At 36.8% G+C, this 22,046-nt stretch overlaps 1 protein-coding gene across 1 annotated transcript in view; it reads right to left on the reverse strand.

Moving 5' to 3' along the window:
- The window catches only part of MYRFL (myelin regulatory factor like), a gene marked incomplete at its 5' end in the record, with an annotated part of 44,916 nt that overhangs the window by 11,421 nt on the left and 11,449 nt on the right, over positions 1-22,046 (reverse strand). The window contains 15 exons of the mRNA XM_082752126.1: positions 378-539; positions 665-711; positions 817-888; positions 1,674-1,759; positions 2,929-2,992; positions 3,587-3,750; positions 7,801-7,910; positions 8,384-8,492; positions 8,900-9,100; positions 13,361-13,451; positions 14,041-14,151; positions 15,463-15,539; positions 16,624-16,819; positions 19,237-19,384; positions 21,298-21,389. Coding sequence (XP_082608252.1) covers positions 378-539; positions 665-711; positions 817-888; positions 1,674-1,759; positions 2,929-2,992; positions 3,587-3,750; positions 7,801-7,910; positions 8,384-8,492; positions 8,900-9,100; positions 13,361-13,451; positions 14,041-14,151; positions 15,463-15,539; positions 16,624-16,819; positions 19,237-19,384; positions 21,298-21,389 — 1,730 coding nt within the window. The remainder of the gene's footprint in view (positions 1-377; positions 540-664; positions 712-816; positions 889-1,673; positions 1,760-2,928; positions 2,993-3,586; positions 3,751-7,800; positions 7,911-8,383; positions 8,493-8,899; positions 9,101-13,360; positions 13,452-14,040; positions 14,152-15,462; positions 15,540-16,623; positions 16,820-19,236; positions 19,385-21,297; positions 21,390-22,046) is intronic.

A 22,046-nucleotide genomic window follows, 5' to 3' on the forward strand; every position in this document is an offset into this window, starting at 1 on the left:
TGTTTTGGTTTTTGTTTTAAATATGTTCATCCACCCTCTGCTATGCCCAATCAATTCCTAGCCGATTGAAACCAAAGGTTAATTAAAGGGATTAGTGACTTTCTGGTTCACATCAAATCATTTACCATAAATAGCTATCAAGAACAGTGACACCTAACAAAACATTTTAGGACCCAGAACTCCTGGAAGTAACCAGGCCAGATTTTTCAAAAACATACTGACAGGAGTGATGAGTAGTTATATCAACAGTTCTGAAATGCTGTGGACTAGGCATTATCTTACAAAGCTAACTACCTTAAAAGATGCTTGCTCCTTTCTCCACACTCTTCATAGAGTCTTTATTCAAATAACAAATAGAAATTCACATTTCAACTTACGTTTCTCTTCTGCATCAGTTTTCTCATAGATTAGGTGTTTGAAGTTTGGTTGATAAATTGGACAACAATAGACCTTGTCACAAGGCAAAATGTTACAGAAATTCACTTCAGGAATCCTGCTGATGGGTTGCGTGCTCTGAGAAATTGTGCTTTCCTGCAATGCTGAAGAAAAAAAAAAAATAAAAAAAGACATAATTCTCACCAGTGCTGTGTATCTATTAGCATTTTATAATAGCATAGAAATTGAAAGCTTGCTACATGTATGCAAACTAGCAGAGATACAGTACCTGCTGTAGTGGTAGAGGGAAAGATTACAACAGAACTTGTGGAAGTGCTGATGAAGAAAAGCAAAAACAACTTACTAAGAAACAGACTTCACAGCTGTAGACCAAAACAGATTGGTCCACAGTCTAATATTGATATTAACTCAAATACTTGCCTGGAAATAGGATGTTTTTCAAAATGTCTGTCATGAAGGCTAAGCACATAAAGGGTCGATATTGTCAAAGCACTGTAGAAAGAGAATTATTCTGTAGATTTACATCCATCTCTTAAGTTACATAGTACTAATGACAACACTTTGTCCAAATACAGTAATGTAAAAGTTAATTATCTGATCACTCCCCCTTTAGTGGGAAAAATTCTGACTGAATTTAATATTATTTAGATGAGGTACTTTCATACAGCTAAATTCAACTTAAAATATGATCAATTATTTCATTGCAAATAGAATCACAATGCCAGTTCAAAGTATTCAGTTCATGGAGAGACTGTGAGCCACAGGCCTGGGGACTAGAAATGGAAATGGCAATCTCAAAGTCCCAAGCGTAGTTTCCTTCCTATGAGTCTAATGCCACAAGTTAAACTTTTAGAGTGACAATACTGCACACCACAAAGGGGAAAAGTTCAGTTTCTTTTCACAGAACAGAATCACTCTGTACTTCAGAAGTTGAACTTAGGCACAGAATAATTGTATAAAAAATCATGAGTCCAGCTTTACAGGTGTAGTATGAGCTGCTGAGTGCACTTGAGGTACACCATAGATTTTGACATAGGCAGGGGTTAGTTGTACATGTGCCACATGTATATCTCACTTTTCTAAAACTATTTCAACTTTGCAATATTACCAGGCATATTCACTATTCATTTTAATACATTTTGTCCTTTGAATAGAAAGTGTGATAGGGAAAAAAAAAAAAAGGAAAAAAAAAAAAAGAAAAAAAAATCTCACTCATCTTTCTGATAATTTAAAAAGGGAAAGGAGAAACAAGGCAACTTTTGATAATTAGTTGTTACCATAGTGCCATAATAGCAACCAAAGCTATTATAGTCACCCGGAAAATATTCCTGGAACAAGACTTTTTCCTCTTTGACAAACAAACCTAGAAAAAAAAAAAAAAAAAAAAAACACAAACATTTGGTCAAATTAAGTGGCATATACCTAAGGCATGACTAGTAGATTATGAAGTACTCCACTAGTCGGACTTAAAGTTAATCTTTTTTCTTTCGGAGGAACCATACACATCATTTTTATACAGAGGTCAACTTCCAAAGAGAAAAACTTAAGTAATGGCAGGCTCCCTAAAATTGTAAGAGTGCTGCACATTGTTGATAGTCTGGTGACACAAATATTACACAGGAAGAAAGGATGGATAAAAATAACAGCTCCTCTCTTTCCTTTTTCATACTCTTTGAGTATTTTAAAATCATATGAAGAACTCTGTAAGCAATGGCCACATCTGAAAGATGAGCACCTTTCAGTATATGTTTAGACCATAATAAACCAAGTATTGGTGTTCATACAGAAGAAAGGCACTTTTCAAACAAGCAGAATGATCTTAGATCATGGAGCATTTGATTGTCCTTATAGAACAAAGAACATTCAACCTGTTATTTTCTCTTGCTCTTTGCACTGGCAAAAGAAAGGTAGGCAAATGTGCATTGAATCACCTTAAAGAACCTGGGAAGACTGTCCTGAAAAAGGCCAGCAGATATTCCTAACTCATTCAGTCCCTGTTAAAAGGGTTCTTTTCCTTCTAAACAAGAATATGGGCAAGAGGTATTCATCCAGGAATAACAAGGACATCCTATTCATGTCTTAACCACCTAAAAGACAGTATCAACCAATACAAAAGGGAAGATGCAAACAGCAAACCACAGAGAAAGACTCCACCAAGAAACTAAGCTGAGGAAGAATTACTACTGTGTGTATTTCCGAACTGAACTCCCAAACTTACATTTCCATGTAAGGCTGCACTGCACCACATGAGCAAAGTAACTGGCTCAACAATTCCCTCCTGATGGCCTCCTCGGCACACCATTACATGGTATGGATCTGCCCCATACACACAATGTATAGAGAGAAAGTAGAAGTGTCTCATACATATTTTCTATTTCAGTTCAGGGAACTTTTAAGCTTCTAGTATGATACTAACTAATTCTACCTAAGGGATTTTTTTTATATTTCTGGAAGCATGAAAATTTTCACCTATATTTCAACACTTACAAAAACTCTCTCATAAGCATATTTCACATATTTAGTTTCACTCACCTTGCTGGATTTTAGCTGGGCTGATTTTCTTGATGGCAAAAGACTGGTGGCTCGACTACACCTGCTGTAAGAGAGAAGATCTCCCTGACATTCAAATGCTTCAGTAAGTAATAAATGAAAAAGAGATTTTTCAATAGGGTGTTAATGTAATTTGCTTTTGCAACTGTACCATTTAAAAAGAGAAAGACAAAAGAGTTATCAGATTCATTTTCAAGAACAAAGGCCTCCAGTTAACTCATTCAGGTCAATGCTATTACATGCTACATTTCATTTCAAAGAAAGCTTGGGAAATGGTTTAGAAATAGGAAATGCCCATCACTTCCACTGAAGTACTAATGAAGATTCTTTATTGCCAAAGAAGCTCTGCAGTTTTCTCTTAGCATTAATTTCCAGGCTGCAGGGCTGTAACTGGACATAATCTAGACTTGATTTATGAAACTGAAGTAACTACAGAAATGACTTCAATTTAACAGCCATTTCACATGTTACTGTTGTCAGTGACTTAAAAAAAAATAAGCATTTTGCATTTTTTGCACAATTTTAATGCTGGAAATGAACTGAACTCAATTGTCAAGCAAAATCAGTTTTCATTTCTACCACAGACACCATTTCATTAATTTCTGTGACAACTATCAGAGAACGTTCCAGGCAGAGATACCTGACTGTGCTCCCTCTGCTGATTGTGGACTTTACACTGCTTATCCCTTTCAGCCTGGCCAGTTTTCTATTCCACTGTTCCAGTTCTTCTATTCTGACTTCAAGGTTGTTGGTTAGTTTGCAAAGCTGTTTTACCGCACCTACATTCTCCATAAAGATCTGATCCTGAGAAGGAAAACAATGACAGAAGCAGATACAGTACATTAATCAATCAGATGCAACAAGCAGTAATGCGTACAGAATTCACCTATGGAAGGACACGCTGAATATTTAAAATGCTAACACAAGTTAACTCAAAGTAAATGGGAGGTCACTTTGGCTATAAAATCCCTTGGCTAGATTGTAAAATTGCTTGTGTTCAATTTGCAGTAAATTGAAAACGAGGATTTGCAGAAAAAGAAATGAACAAGCTAAAGGGCTTTGTAGACCAAGAATTTAAACTGCATTTTGAACTTATACTGTGCTGAATTTTGAACATTAAAGATGTCACAGCAAGCATCTACTATTTGATTTGTAGCGTTGCAGTTGTTACGTTGATTTCAAAACCCCCTATCAAAATGTATCTTCAACTATTTACCTACAGGATAGACTAACCTGGCTGAAACAAGCCAGAATTGCTATCTATGTCCCACACATAACTTGAGCTATATAGGAATCAGTGAGACAGGGAAAGATCCAAACCAGAAAGTCAAGCTGTGATGGCCAGATGCTTCAGCCTCTCTAGTACCTTAAAGGACTCTCTTAAGTCCTAATACTGTGTGATTGGCTCTGCAATGAACACAGTTCAGACACAATCCAGTTTCTCTATGAGAATATTTTGCTCAGCACACGGAAAAACCTTCTGTTCTACCCTCTGATTATCATATAGATATCAACCTGCTGCTGGAGAAGTCCTCGGTACATCCGTCCAGGTAATAAGGATTTTACCCATTTCTGAGCCAAAAATAGTTACTGACCCACTGCAGGAACATGGTAACAGCATGCTTTCATTGCTGTGCTTGGAAGAACAGCTTTCTCATCATACTAACAAAAAACACACTTCAGCTATTGGATGCTACCTTGCATGAAGCTGTTACTGGCATTTAATGTTGCTGAACAGCCCAGCCTATTCAAACCATAGAGAACTACAACAAAAGCAGTTTTGCCATTCTCCTTGTAAATACCACACATGCCTTTCTTTTAAAGGTGACTACCTTCCACAAAAATGGACAGCACTTTGTATAAAGAGAACCAGAGCACATGCACTGGTGGTAGGTTGCAAACTTCTCTACCACCAGAAGATCAATGTCCTGTTTACTAAGGAGTGACTTCAAAATAACCACGTGTGCCTAGAACCATGAAATCAGTTATATGGTCACTCATCCTCATATCAGTGGTATGTAGCAGCCACCCTTTCCATTCTTGTCAAATCATGTGCGAATCTCTTCTAGGTGACTTCAGGTAAATGAGAAAATGGCTCACCTGGACAAATGAAGGAATACTTTCTTTGGGGAAAAAAAAAAAGGACTGATTAGAGTTGTACTGCCTCATTGATGACAAACTACTCAGCACTGTGTGGCTGAGAAGAAAGATTCTTGTCCCAAAATAGCAAATTTTCACCCAGATAATATATTTCCCTAGAATATAGCAGAGCCTGGTTCAAACTTCTAATGAAATTAATTAGTTTTACTGAGTTTAACAGCACCACACAGGTAACAGACAAAGAGACACAACCACACCAGCCAATATCATGCTTATCTTGAACTAAAGTTGGAATGCAAGATAAAATAGTTCAAGGCCTTATCACCTGCCTGACTGAAGGCAAAGATATAAAGCACTGTCATCCACGTATCATTTTATTACTTTAGGGACTGAGCTATTCTGATGATGAGAGCTCAAGGTATTTGGAGCAGATATTCCACCCAAGATATCAGTTGTCCCAAAGCTCTGAATTCAATATACACCTTGACGTGTTAGACACAGATCTCTCTCCTGTCCCTGTCCCCCTCACCAATGTCACAGAATTGATATTCACATGCTCTGCAACAGGCGTTAGGAACAAGAGCAGAAAGCACGATAGCACTGCAGTAATTTACCTAACCTTATTAACCCAGGAGCAAAGTGTGAAGTGATCCCACCTAGCCAAGTAGACAAGGAAAAGCTACGTAGTAAATACGCCATCACTGTAACAACTCATTCCTGCTTGGGCCACATCCATAGCAGAATGACACCCTGCAGGGTGCAGGAGGCTTTCTCTGTTTCTATCAGTAGGCTAGGTCACATCACTGGGTCAAATTCTGGTAGGCACTGCCTAATGCCAAGCTACAGAGGAGAAAGGCAACATGACAGGCCCAAACGGCAGAGCTATGAGGCACTGTTACAAACAGTGTGTTGTGTGACACTTCAGGAAAAAAAAAAAAAAAAAAAAAAAAAAAAAAAAGAGAGAGAGAAAGATTTCTATCAGATACGTTTTGCAGCTTATTTTCCCATTAAATCAAAAGCTCAATTGTCCAACCTAAACGTTTTGTCAGGAAAACAAAAACAAACAACAACAACAAAACTGACTATCCCAAAGCAATTTTCTAGGACTCAAAAAATGCAAACAATGTTGCAGCTCTTACACAATGTAAAACGAAGGGCTAAAAGGCAAAATAAACCTAATGTTAGTATCTAACACCAGTGCTCTTCTATAACAATCTAAAAATCAGCTGGAACTCCGACCAAATAGAGCAAATTTTCTATGTCTCTTTTTCAACACTGTCTCCAGAAAGCCCCTATCCTCTGTTCAAGCAGACAAAGCCCATTTGTTCATCTTGCAGGAGGTAAACCTTGTCATGCTTAGTCGGCATGAAAGTAGAATGTCCTTTAAGTAGCAGATGGAACTGAAGGATGAAAAACAGTCTGGACCCCTAAAGAGAGGAGAAAGAGTGGGCTAGGCAATGGTCTGACTTTTCTTGGCTGTTCTCCATGCCTCCCCTGACCCGTATTCACACACTGACTGACAACAAAAAGACCCTACTACCACTTCCAGCACACCCACAGGGAAGCAGTGAGAGCTATAAGCTACAACAAGCAGGATACAGAGTAAGTTTTCTGTCACTGTCATCAAACTACTATTTTCCTGAAAGCCATCTGAAAACTGAAATTATTCACATGGGTAACATGAATGCTGAGATGTTCATGAAAATACTCTTTCCACAGCTTTATTTAAGGTGTTTAATTCATGAGACCTTTGTATGGAGTACATTTTGATAAATATGTTCTTGACGCTTGTAGGTGTAAACTTGTGTTTTCTACAGAATAATGAGAAAATGAATGATTATAATGAATAAAGAATCTTGTTTGTGACATCATCCAAGCAAGACAGGTCACCCATCTGGAAAACCTCCCTCTTTCCATTATCAGCTGTCAGTGGTATAAGGCTGGGAAGTGGGCCCTGACCTGCAGTGAACCAGCGCAAAACAGAGGGGCGACTCTGAGCAATGTTCTGGACAAGCGATGTCAGCGGTCACGTGTGACTGGACTCTGACTGACAGCCCCTTACAGTCCTGTTTCTACAGGAAAAGTAGGGAAAGAGAGCATAGGACAATGGACTAAGGCACTGATTCCAACCTATTAGCATGGCAATTACTCTGTGCACCATAAACATGTTACAGTACTATAACTTTGAAGTTATAATAAATATTTCAGATAGCCAAAAAAAAAAAAAAAAAATCCCACAGAGCACACACAATTAACATTTGCCTTTGGTGTGAAGTGATTACACAGAGGTTTAGAATAAGGACATTTTTATTTAACAAATGGAATGTTATAATTGCTTAACTCATTTCTGGTGCATTTAATTAACTTCAACACTGAAATTAAAAGAATGTTTTGGATGTTTGGGCATCACTTGTTGGCCCAGTGTTATGAAATCACTATCCAACTTTATTAAGTAAATTTGAAGTTTTTTGCCTTTTGTCTGTTGTTGTATGGTCATTTGACCAGACGATCTTGAAGGTCTTCTCCAACCGTAATGATTGTAAGATTTCAATGTAAATACTTTCTGTCTTTGAAAGATTCAGCCATTTACTAACACCTGATGGTTCAGTTGTCCTCAATGATTTGCCAAAGGCTACTTTTGTAAATACCACATGCAGGCCTACATCTTTGTATAAAGCACAGCATGTGTTTATAGCTCCACACACAAAAGGAAACATCTAAACACGCATTCCACTTTCCCTCTCAAGGCCATACCTTGTCAACCATGAGGAAGTTTTCTATTTTTTCTCCATCATTGCAAGCAACATCTCCAGCTTCTCTCACAGCCTCAGGTAAAAGCTCCTTCACTTCCTGGGCTATTATTCCTGTTCACAAGATAGCAGAAACAAAAGTCAGGAAAGGTAGTGATGTACCATTGACCATTGTTGAGTTCTCAACCCCAAAAAGGTGCAGGTAGGGCCAAATATGTTCTAGAATTTCTCTGTGATAGGAAAATCCAGGATTTCACTTTTTTTTTTTCTACTCTACAGAAAACAAACAGAAACCTTGAAAGTTTCCTTCCCATTTCTCTTCCATAAGAACAAAATTGTTTCTGATCATGTACTTCATTCTCATTAAACCTTGAAAAATCATCTTCTACCTTTGATAATTGAAATATTTTGGAAATATACCAGAAATATCTTATTTTGGCACCTTCAACTAGCAAGACAAACACAGCAAAATAAGCAATTGAAGTATACTAGAAATGAAGATGAAATAGCAGGGTGTTAAAAGTCACTAGGGCACAATGAACAACAGCAAAAGTAAACAAAAAATGGGAACAGAACTGACTGAATACCTGTTTCATGGGTATTTTTTATTCCCATAACAGATGCAAATTCAGGCTTGTAGTCGTACTCCACCAGCCTCATTTGTGTTATTCTTTTCAACTGCTCATTCGTATCAACCTAGTTGGGCAAATACCAAGATTCACGTGTTGAGACATTAAGAATGGTTGTGGCATCTAGGACTTCACTGACATAGCAACAAGCCTAATATGGCCATTTGGCTGATCTTTGCATCAAACAATACAAGCAATCTTCCCACTCCCCACGAGCAGAGTGCTGTTTGTATTTGCATTGCCAGTTACCCTTCAGCCCAACAACTCCCATTTACATTTACCCTCAGCTTCTGTGGTCAGCCTCTTCCAAAGGCCACAGGCCATGGCTGTACAGAGCACTCTGCTATGCCACATTTCCTTAGGCCAGAATTTTAGCTCACCCAAGATAAAGACACGGCTTCACATGTCAGAACAATGATCCATACACGTGCCGTGTTGCAAACATAAATGCCCTAAATACTCCATGGCCCTCACCTCCCGGATATTCTCTTTTGCTCGGCTGTCAGATGGATGCATGACTCTGCCCATAACTTTTGCATTTCCGCAGACAACCAGTGCTTCGTCTGGTGCATCTGTGTTAATTCCTACTCGACCGTGATAGACTACCGTCTCTGGAACGTGTCCTCGCTGCCACAGTACATCACTGTCATTCTCAAACTGCCCTGGGTTAGATGCCTGGGAGAAAAAATATATATATTTAAAGATAGCATAGCATAGATATACTATTGCTTTATTCCATTAGCAATTCAGGGAAAATGAGATAACAAATATTAAATATTTAAATTGTATTTGTGAGCTTTTATTAAAACTCTAACAAAAAAACAGAGTGGAGTCAATCCTAACTAACTGTTTCTGCTCATAAAGCACTGGCCTCATTGGTCTTTCCCCTGGATTCTATTTTATTATCACAGTAAGATAAATTATCAATGTTCAAAGATTTTCAAAGTTTAACTTTGACTTCATGCCATATAGCCTTCCTTAATTTTTCAGCAACTTTGAGCTGAGGCTGGAAATTAGAAAAGAGAAAACTATCCAGAGATTAAGCACATGTGGTTCAAAAATATATATTTACATATTTATGTAATCTTACATGCTTTGGCCATACTTGTTTCATTCTTTTACATGCTGTTTCATAAACTTTTCCAACATGTACCGAAATCCTGTACTGAACAGATGAGAGGATCAGAGATGATCTTGTTTAAATTCACAGGTCCTGTTCTCATAAATAGATGCTCCAAACCATAAATGTCATGTATAGAAGGTTTCTAGAAATAACCCTTGAAAACAAATAAGTGGAAAAAAGAAGCCCAACTACATTACCTAAATGGTAAATTGCCAATTTATTTGTAAACCATTTGTGGAAAGGGATCATTTTGTTCCTGTTTACACTGCAGTGGAGCCTTGCTCCACAACAGATATATTAAAACTAGGAGCAGGAAGGGAGATAGGAAGAGGTAGTGAGACCACTGCCCCTACCTGTTGCCTTTTCACAAGCATCAAAACATTTGCTGGGAAGCCACAACCATGGAAGAATAGGGCTTTGTAGGGCTGAGATTTTCGTTTCAGGCCTGTTCTATCTACTGCAGTCATTTTGCAGCAACGCCACACAGACAATCACCTCAGCACTACTGTCCTGGTTTCAGTTAGCACAGAATTAATTTTCTTCCTAGTAGCTGGTGGAATGCTGTGTTTTGGCTTAGAATGAGAAGAGTGCTGATAACACCCCGATGCTTTAATTGTTGCAGAGCAGTGCTTATACTAAGCCAAGGACATCTCAGCCTTTGCTCTGTCCTGCCAACGGGCAGGCTGGGGGGTGCAGTAAGAGCTGGGAGGGGACAGACCCAGGACAGGTGACCCAAACTAGCCAAAGGGGTATTCCATACCATCTGACGTCATGCTAAACAATATATAGGGGTGGCTAGCCGGGGGGAGGGGGCCGGACTGCTCGGGGTTAGGCTGGGCATCGGTCAGCGGGTGGTGAGCAATTGCATTGTGCATCACTTGTTTGTACATACTATTATTACTTTCGTATTATCACCATTGTATCATCATTATTATTATTGTTATTATTATTTTTGTTATTTTTTTTTCCTGTCTTATTAAACTGTCTTTATCTCAACTCACGGGCTTCACTTTCCATTTCTCTCCCCCGTCCCAGAGAGGGAGGGGGGAGGGTGAGCGAACGGCTGCGTGGTGTTTAGCTGCCGGTCGGGTTAAACCACGACAACTACTGAGAGAACAGAGAATTGTGGCACAGGGGCAGAAAGGAATCCAAAATCTGCCCAGGGTTACAGCTTGATGCACATTTCTTTTGGCAGCAGGACCGGTGTAGGCAGCCCACTCCCCATCATTCATCTCCACCTGCCAGCCCTCAGCTGATGCCCTGACATAGACTAGGATGGAGGAACCAGCCTGACTTAAAATCAGCCAAGCAAAAAAATTAGACTTGTTTTTAACACAAGTTAAAAACTTTTCAGTTTTTAACCTTTCTGGTTAATTGCAGTACCCCAGAAAAACAGTTCTACCAGCATGACTGAGGAGGAGTGTGGTAACAAGAGCAAGAAGTCTGATAGGAACAAACATGAGTCAAACATGGTTTATTCTGTGCTGCCCCCAAATGAAATGTACCTCAAACCATAGCCCAGGAAATACTTACCTTGTTGTGAGCATTTTCACCATAAAACACACATGCAAAAATGAAGTCACTGAAACAAAAGTCTTTTGACATTCTAAACAGCTTAAGTATTACTGATATGCCTCAAAACCAAAATTAAATAATGAAGGGTTTTTTCAATTATTTGTGGTTTTGAACTGGTAGAAAACAATGCATAATGAAATAGGCAGGAACAAATGCACCTTCTAACAGCAATTCCTGCAAGTTACAGTTACCAAATGAGTTTTGCTTTTGGCAACTGAGATACTACAGTGTAAGATACATTCAAAACCTGTTTGCTAGATTCCAGAGACCTGCAAAGTCTATAAATAGCAGTTCCTGGAGAGGTCACCATCTGGACAAATGAATAATGATGACTCTCTGGTTTACCAAATGTCATTTTCATTGAGGGACCCCAGAATAAATGTATTCACAGTCTCTAAAATCCTCTATAATGTTTACAATTAATTCACATTAGAAATTCCATATCAGAGAACCAGAGTCTTTCAAAGAATACCAAAAAACAGAGGAGTGTGTATAATTAGAAAAGGCATTTTTTTCAATAATTAATTTAGTCAATTTATTTACTTTTTTTTTTTTTTTTTAACTTTGAATTCAGACTTTCAAATTTCAGCCTGAGCAGAGTACAATTGTGACAAGAAGTTCATAGTCATTTGAAGGAGTCTCGGGTTTTCACAAGGCTTTGACATCTGTAGTGCATGATGTTGTGCTCTTATCAGTGTTTGCCACAATTAGAGCATGATCTGATATGCCTGATAACCACTGGTCAGCTGGTAGTTTTGTTATGTTATACTTCAGTACGTAAAGAGCCAGCACAGGAGCCCCTTTCTCTTGCAGTGCATTTGCACAGCTTTGCCACTTTAAAGGAACCAGTGGCTGGCTCAGGTTACCCTGCCATCCACTAAAACCCTTTGAGACATCTGGAAAACTGCCTTGTTTTTTTTTTTTCCTCCAGCTTTCCTGCTGACATTTTCACTACTTCAAATCACAGCCAGTGTTGTTCCTTCTGCTTTTCTTATTTTTCTTTGGCTGGAATAATGGGCAGGTTTGCAAAGTCCCATTCATTGGATTCCTGTTCAAAAACTGTGCTCTCACATTGTTCAAATTATTATTTGAAATAAACGTTATTCATTGAAATTTTAAAAGAATCTAACATTAAAAATTTAAGTAAAAATGTAAATTTCTAAAATCTTTCTACGTCTTCTGGAGTTGCCCAGATTCCCATGTATGATTCGCATGAAAAAGAGGCCAGAATAAAAATGTTTTGGCAGCCCTAACCTTCCCTTTGCAGGGCCTTCTCCAACCAGCTCACACTGGAGCTCTGCACTTTCTCACTTTTCAGACCCTAACCCTTTCTCTAGATAGTGCCCAGGTACAACACAGACTGTCTTTGGCTCACACAAAAGAAAGCCCACCTGTAAGCTCCGAGCAGCTCTCATGTTCAGCTGGAATCCCTTTCTAGCCCCACTGATGTTTCATCTTTCCACTTTACCTCTCCCTTTAAAACCCATCTGGAACCCTAACCCAAACTGTAGGGAGGAGCTATGTTCCTGCACGGCATTTAGCTTAAGCCCAAACAAAACTTTGCTGGGACTGAAGACTTTCTGCAGCACTCTCCTTCCTTGCACGGCCCCTCCATAGCTCCCATTACATTACAGCACTGGGTTTTTTGTCTCTTCCAAGTCTAGCTCTAACTTTGGGTTAAGGCTGAATATTAAAAGGAGAGCTTTATTTTTCAAACCTCTTATCCACGTAAAGGTTATAAGGATGAGAGACAAATTCTTACATGTATTGTTTTGAAACATATATTACAACCACCAAGTTAAGAGCTCAGACACACTGGAAAGTGCCAGTCATAAGTCTTCATCTTCCCAGAGCTACTTCTTTGCTTGCACTTTTTTTTTTTTTTTTAACTCTCATTGTCCCTTGAAAATGAAGCATTTAGCCAATGAAAGCATTTACCAAATTCCTAGCAAGTACAGGCAACTCTTTAACCTCAAAGGAAAAACAATCTGGAAAAATCAATGTATTCTGTATTCACAACAAGCTTTCTTTTTAAAGTCTTCTGTAGCCCACTTTTAATGTTTTAAAATCCTGTTAATTATAAGATAGCAATCTATTCATAACATATGCAATTGTTTGTGTTTTTTATCCATATTTCTTATTTAATGGTAATTCTTTTTACATTGGAGAATCACTCCTGATAGTCTCCTGTGGGTATTAAAACAGTAAACATGAAAGTAATATAAATTTCTACCTACCCTTACAATGATCTTTTCAGAGACATTTGCAGACAGCAAGTAGAACTGATCCTGAGAGACAGCATACAGTCCAACCACCAGCATGAAGTATCTAATTTGAAATTGATTTAATGAAGAAAAAAATGAAATGATGCCTTGTTACAGAAGAAAATAAGATGTTTTAAATACAACTGCTACTGCTGATACATAAAAAGATAGACAGAACATTTTAAAAAATACATTTGTTACAAGATGAAAGAGAAAATGTTTGTACCACTCTCAAGTAATATGCTCTTTCAATCACTCGAATCACTGAAAATGAACCAAAAAACAAGTCACAACCAAAAAAAAGTCACAAATTTAAGTAATGAAGACTGAAGGATGAATAATCCTCTTTCTCCAGAAGAAAATGACTGTTATTTGGGATGGGATCTTTTGACTTCCTCGGTATCTCAGCCAACAACACTCTGGCTATGATTTCTTGAAATGATCTTTAATGATGAAAATATCTTATTTTTTCATTTGTTTGTTCTCATATCATTTTGTTACTCTAGAAGACAGGTTTAAGCAGATATGAAGTATCACAGAATTTGAAACAAATAAATCACACTATTTGGCAACACTGAGATTTTTAACACACTTCAGCTCCACTCTAAAGTAGATGTTCTTTTTTCCACTTCCCACACACAGGCCAACAATACCTTTGGTCAGGATTAGGCTTCCCCTTTTTTCTCATGTTATTTGCTGTTGTTTCACTGAAATGCAACCTTCCCAATGTTACTTTAGTTATCTGGTCCCCTGGCAGATCAACTCTAAAACAGGAAAGAAAACAAGATCAAGGAAATAACTATTTAGAGATCTACCTGGATCTACCCAGATTTCCTCAAGATCATTAAAACAGTTTTTAAAAAAGATGAGAAATGAAAAAAAAAAAAAAAAATAACAGTGGTACCCCAGTAAAAATGCAGCAACACTGATTTATAAAAGTGCATAAAAATCACACTGATCTTGTCAATGAGATAAACATACACGATAAAAGACCAGGAATGAGAAGCTGCTCTTATTAGTAGGAATCTTTGCTTCTTGGTAAGTTTGTACACAGTTGTGAACATACTAAAACCATATGTGCAATATATGATGAGAATTTGTTGCTTGCCAAAGGCAACATTGCTTACTATTGGATTCGAACTTAACATATTAAAATTATAAAAAAAATTACTGCTTGACCTTTTTTCTTGATCTGCATTTAATTTGTCTGTCTGAAAGTATAAAACGTACATATGTGTCTCAAATACATAGTGGCACCACTCTCATAAGTAATAAATAATAAGATTAAACAGTTTGCATGGCGAAAACAACAGTTCACATACCACCTTCTTGTCTACCATAAATGAAAATTCCACCATCATCACACATGAAACAATTGACATGCACCCAGAATCTACTTTTCAGTATGTAAAAGGAATAATAATGCTACGATATAATTAATTAAGTGAAAATCTAGCTCTTTGTCCAAGCTCAAAGTTCATTTTTTTGTAGATTGTATATTGCAGCCTTTATCCAAACACTGTCCTGTCAAACTTGACAATGTCTTATCTTTTTCTGCTGTAAGGCTTATTCAATTGTTTTTAGAGAACAGGCCAGCTCCAACAGGAAACACTTAGAAAAAAACAAATACTGGTTCTGCTGCTGACTAAGATGCAGAAGAATGGCAGACAGTTCCCAGGAGAAGTTGCATGTATATTTCTATTCGGGCCACTTCCCGTTAAAAGCACTGCACATATATCTCATGTCCCTGTAGTCTCATGAGAGCAGGAACACTACTTACAGTTCTTAAGATGGAAAATGCATTCACCACCCAGCCCCAGTACCATACAACAACGCTGCTAGCTGAATGCAAATATATGGGATGGGCATTTGTAAAGCTGCTGAATTTTTTTCCTTAATGAAGGGAGACCAGGTATATATTACTACAGCAATTTTATGTACTCATTGGGAACAGAATTTGAATAAAGATCAGAAGATGACTTAGAGATACTATGAGTTTCCAAGAAAGAACTACATCAAAGTTCAGCCCACTCTATTATTGAAATAAAATGGAATATATTTCTAAAAACTCTTACCTAACAGGATGGAAAGTTTTTTTGCTTCGATCTGTCTGAGACTGTTCGATAGCAATAGTTTGATTTGGAGACTCCACCTATTAAAAAAAAAAAATCAAAATGACAAGAATACTAAATTTTTACAGATATAAAACTTGCAATAGAAATGAACAGGTAAACTGTGCAATCTCTCTCATTCCTCATGTAATTTAGTAGAAAGTAACATGGGAATATACACCTACTCAGCTGACACTTGATCAATGCTCTGTTCTAGCTAGTCTAAAGTCCCAAATCATTCTTGCAAATAATTTGAAAGAAACAGAAAATAGAAAAAATGATACAATAATTTGCAAAAGAACATTTAATTTCTGAGTCTTGACTGTTATTGGCTTGTTCTATTTCAAATCATAAATGTCATTTTTTAACATGAGAACCAAGCCTACATAAGGCAGTAAGTTATTTTAATGTAAATTTTGGTACCTTTCTGGAATGGTACCAAGAAGCACTTTGGTGCACAGAGGAATACATGACAATAATACTCACTAATTTATTCTGCATTCATGTTTCAGAGAGTATTAAGCAAAACAACTACAGGGATTTTTTAAATAACTAAATTTTGGTAGCAAGTAAAAAATGGTAAAATCTTTCAGAAATAAGAAAATCTCATATTACTTCTCTATATGCGAGATTGTGGACCCATATTGGCCAGAAAGAATTTGGTTCTTTAAATGAAAATTGAAAACCTGGCAAGAAGAAACTGGGGTATTGTGCTGGTTTTCTACATGTGAACTATTCAAGAAAAACAGATTTGATTCTTTTTCTTTGCTTTGTGATTTTTTTTTCAACACATCTTCTTGGTCAATGGATGGCCAACTACACACCAGCTGGCTTCACTGCACTGCCCGCAGAGGGAAGAAAACTTCAGCCAGCAAGAGGGAAGTCACCAAAACCACGTGTCAGACAAGCATTATAAATTTCAACATGTACCAAACACAAGCAACCATAAAACATCACTCCCCCAGAGTACCACACGGAAGTCATTAGTAGTTTTAAGAGTTGTCTTTTGCCAGTTCTTGGACAAAAATGATTATGAAGAGCGTCCACTTCAATTATTTACCTCATTATATGGATAATCACATACTAACATTAAAAGTAATATACACAAAGAAGATAAATACTTGCCCTTATTCCAAAAACTTTCAAGTAAAACTTTTCTATTGGTTTCATCCCTAGCTGAGTTTTGACATATTTTGGATGTCCAGTGATTCTAATATGGACTGTGATTTGGAAATGATTCTTCTTCTGGCACACAAAAGCATCATCCACTGCTGAAAAATTAAATCCTTTGTCTGTGACAATGTGATATTCTACAGCAGGTCTACAAAGACAAGAAGAAAGAATAGCAACCATAAGTACAGATATATTTGTATCTCAAGTTCCTACTTTTTATGTGGACTAAAAATCCCTCAGATTTTTACTGACAAAATGAGAGTGGAAATACACCTTTACAATCACTGGTTCAACAGTTATTTTCTTCTTGGCCTCTTAGAGGTGTAAAAATGAAAGTGCATGTAAAATGTGGTAATTCTCATCTGACACATTAAATGTTTGGAAACCAGAGGTGGGAAAGCTTACATAATCCTCACTTACAAATCTGGTATAAAGGAACTCTGTGCACCAAACCTTTTAGCACATTCAAGAATTCATTACAACATTGCTATAAACAACAGAGCTGAACTACTGCTGCAGACAGCAATGTGCTAACGAAACAGCAAGATTTCCTATTTTTTCTTCAGTTCCCACACCAAGATCTTCTGCAGAATCTGCTAGGGTTAAATAAGCCTTTACTCAAACTAAAAACAAAGCTGTAGATAACTATGGACAGACCTTTATAAAACTCTTCAGTAATATTTTCCATCCTACCCCAACTAACAAAACTCTCTTCCATTTATTTCAAAGGACCGATCTGTAACCCAAAGAGAAGGAGTATTCTGTCCTTATAATTCACAGCAGACAAGGAAAGATATCAAAAGATCTTTCTAAAACAGCGAATAAACTCACCCAGCAATGTTCTCTGATTTAAGTGATGGGTAATTCTGAAATAATAGGACTACATGGCAAAGCTCTCTTATATGGTCATTGGCCTGTCTTGCTAATGAAAGTTGGGTAATGATGATCTCTTGTCTGATGCTACTGCGAACCTCTCATTAACACAACTAGTGAAGATGGCTTTTCAGAGCTTATTTGCACATCACTGGTTGGAAGAATCAAAATGTATTTACAATTTACAAGAAATGTACAGACTGTTATCTTTTTATAAATGATGAGTAAGATGTCCCTTTCAAACAATCACAAATTATCTGGTGCAGGGAATAGAGAGAAAACCACTTCAAAACTATGAAGTCAGATTGCCGTTAATTCCTATTCCTACTCAGAACAAATCTGTGCACTGTGCCATAAACTACGGAGCATCTTGGAACAACAGCTCTGCCATTGACCTCACTTAAATCTAATACCGACTTCCTCTGCAAGTAGTAACTTTGCACACTCATGGTAACAACACATGTATTTGGATGTTTCAATACTCAGCAATGCATTGTCTTATCTCTGTTGATACAAGCCACCAAGAAATGTAAGTGTGGAACTTCAATTTTAAGTATACAGGAGCATGTGGGGAAAGGAGTCTCCCACCATTAACTCACAGTTCAAATGAAATGAAGGCACAAGAAGAGTTGAAGACCACCTCCATTTAGAGGTACACTTCATATCCCAGACATATCTGAGGTACTGTGAGGTTTCTTGGCCCACCCAGCTCCCAAGTAGTAGAAAGGTGCAAACACTGAGCTGTCTGCTCTCCCATCATGTCAGTCCCCTTGTGGTGTATATTACTCCTATCACACAGTGCAATAGCAGGGAGTGTCAGTGTCCAGCAATGAGACTGATAAACTCCAATCTGCCATGAGTACTTTAAACAGCTTTAGCTAGAAGAAATTTAAAATTTACTAAGTCTTGTGGAGAGAGTAACAAATTATTTGCACCAATCCTGGGGCATAGAGCAGACACTGTAGAAGGGCTTTTGTTAAAAGGGATCATGCACTAAATACTAGAATGGAGAAAACCTGAGATGTAAAGTGAACTTGGAATAGCCCTTCCCAGATCATGAGGCAAAAAAAAAAATGGTTTACAATTTTGATTTAAACAGAAAAACTCTGTGTCTTTGACTAAAGAGTTGCACATGATACATATATGACTATAGTTATAACACATTGGTCATGTGAATCCAGAAGTAATATAGGTATCTTCTGTTTCCATTTCATTAATGTTTTAGGCCATTATATGCAATATGTTCAGTAAGTACTTCCACAAATGTGCTTGACAAAAGAAGCAAAAACTACAGGTATTTACATTAAATTATTTTTTCTTTTGCTCCTAAATCCCTGAAAGGAAATCAGAAAATCTAGCATGAATTTCAAGCAGTGTTTAAAGTTCTGCTTATCTGATATATCTGCAGATTCATAACCCACCACTGCTATACCTCCTTCTCCAGTCTTATAGTCAGAAAGAACAAGGAATGCCAAAAGTAGCATTTATTGCTGTAAAACCACAGGGCCAGGAAAATAAATAAATAAATAATAAAATAAAATAAAATAAAATAAAATAAAATAAAATAAAATAAAATAAAATAAAATAAAATAAAATAAAATAAAATAAAATAAAATAAAATAAAATAAAATAAAATAAAATAAAATAAAATAAAATAATACACTTTTTCCAAGTGCAATCTTCAGTGCTTACAGTTTTTCATAATTAGAGTTAAATAAGCTGTTCCACTGAGAAGTTTGGTACAGTTGCCATGTTAGAGCTTGATTGCATTTCTCCAAAGCAGCATTCTGTCCATCACTGTCATATTCTTGCACCTCAACTGCACAGTCCTTAAGAGTTGCTGTAGAGAGACAGATACAATTCACTGATTGTTACTAGCAAAAAATCCTGCATTAAAATTTTGATATATTTACATACATATAAAGCACCAAAAAAAAAAAAAAAAAAAAAACACTAATGCACAAATATATTGCAAATAAAATATATTTAAATCTTATTTTCCTTTGCAGCTATTCCAAAAGATCCTGCTATATTCCCTTATCACACAAAGTAAAATTTTTACCTTTCCTAATTGGCAAAATATTGTACAAGTAGCACTTCCTATTATCTCCCAAAGGATACATAGTTTCCCTTGGGAAATCATAATAATAATAACAATTAAAAAAAAAAAAAAAAAGCCCACAATGGAAAGCTAAACATTTTATTCTAAACCACAAGTTATCTGCAACATTGCAAGAAGCTGTGCAAAGAGCAAAGTGGGACAAAGACAATTAAGTGCAGTGAAAGAAGCAAAAGAATTACAGATGTTTCCCATTCTCTCTAGTACAGGTTTAAACTGAATATACCCCAGCTCATTGCAGCAGGTACTTAGTCTGAAAGACAAAGATGCAGTTTTCCAATAGCAACCACATTCACCACTGCGTCTGGTTAACTGGTTAAGCTTACTGACTATGTATTATAGCATTTTGAGATAAATAGGGTCAACCATAATTCATTGAGATATTATACATTTCATGATGACAGAGGAGAATGTGGTAAGAGAAACAGATAAAGTGAGTGTGGTAAGGATGGGAGAAAATATGTCACTGAGCATATAAACTAAAATCTTTCCATGGCCTGTGGCAGCATTTTGACAGAGCCTACTGCTAAAGCAATAATTTCAGGCCCAAGCTTCATTTGCAAATTCCCATTTCTGAAATATAATCAGGGGCAAACATACTATTAAAGAAAATAATAAAAAGATTCAGACCTCATTCCTAAAAGATCCCCACCATGACATTTTTATTAATTATTGTGTTCCTCTTCCAATTACAAAGGAGTCAGTGAGATTTTCTCATCAGAGACTCCCAAAGAAATCATATTTCAAAGTAGTATCTTTAAGTATTAAAAACAGCAATAACAATTTTAGCAAGAGAAGTGTCTGCTCTGGAACTACTTATCTTCTTTTTACAGGAGTGATAGACTCAGAGAACTAGTCACAATTAAATAGCAGGTACCAAAGGAAAACTAACCTAGTAAATCCACTTGTCATTCATTAAAAATTTAATTAATTAATTAATTAATTAATTAATGCTTAAATAAAACTTACACTGAAGAAATGACATGAAACTTTCAGATTTTCCACTTATAGACAAGGCTGAAAATTCCTCAGATAAATTGTTTATTACAAACTGTTGATTCACAGACAGCCTCACAGTTCACAGAAGCTGATGCGCTTCTGTACATGGCTGATAAGATTTTTTATAGCAATTGGTATAAACTCAGCATATTTATCTTGATAAAACACTAAGTTAATTTGGAGAAGGGGTGGAGAGCACAGGTTTTACTAACTTGAACAATTTTCCACACTTTGTAGAAAAAATGCACAGTTGATAAATCATATCATAAAGGGAAAAATGCAATCTGTTCTCTCACCCACTACATTAATCCCCTGCTAAACTAAACCAGGTTTCTTTGCCCAGTCAATTTAGTGCCAAGCAAGTCAGCAGAGTATGGCTATCATCTGCAGGCATGGAGAAGGGCAGACTATTTTGTTTGGGGGTAGTCAGTAAGCAAAGACCTCTAATACTTCATCTCTCTTTCCCAAATATACATAGGTCCTTATAAAAAAAAAAAAAAATTGTTCCAAACTTTGTAGTACAGTACAGATTGTTAATACCACTACCTTTGCAAAGTCACTACGACATGTGCTCTTAAAACATTTACTTGTCTGTGGTATGAAACATTAATTTCCATCTTCACACATCTGCTTACCTTGACTGCAGCTGTTAGGCCAGACTGGAGGATCACTGTTATCTCCCAGTAATTGTGATAACTTTCTTTTTTTGCCTGATGCTGTAGAAATACTTTTTTAAAAATACATCACATTACTAATTTCAGTTGGAATACAGATACTAGAGTCATTATAAGAGAATACCCAGGTATCTCATTCTAACTGTATTGTCACCCAAATTTTGATTTACCAGGAGGAGGAGATTGTTTTTAGGTTTTTTGATCTGAATTATGCAATTTTCTCTTCCAAAACATAAATTAGCATATTTTTAATTTCGTATGAATAGAGAACTTAATCTCTTCAAAAGCTTACAGAGTGCGTGTGAGAAAGGATTTTATTGCTTCCTGATATCTGCATTAAAATCACACCATTTTCTTAAATAATTTTACTTCCCTGAATGTGAACTCACTTTTCTTACACAGAAAACAAAAGACCGATAGCTATTAAACTAATGCATTAATGACGACATTCCGAGGGAAAACTGGTGGGAAACACTTTTCCCCTTTCCTAGAAACTGAAATTTCAAAATCTGCTCCTTTCTGCAAAGGGGAAAAATCTTATTCTAAATTTTTGATATTATAAAATATAATATGGAATATCCCAGGTCACAGACTGTCCTGAAGATACAGAAGAAAATAAAAAACCTAAACAGCTTCACCAAGAAATCTAGGCCCAGCTTCCGTTACCCACATCATCAATGTAATCTGTAATTGAGCTCCCTGCAGAGCAG

This window comes from Aythya marila, assembly GCF_965140915.1.
Source record: "Aythya marila genome assembly, chromosome: 1".
Taxonomy (NCBI): domain Eukaryota; kingdom Metazoa; phylum Chordata; class Aves; order Anseriformes; family Anatidae; genus Aythya; species Aythya marila.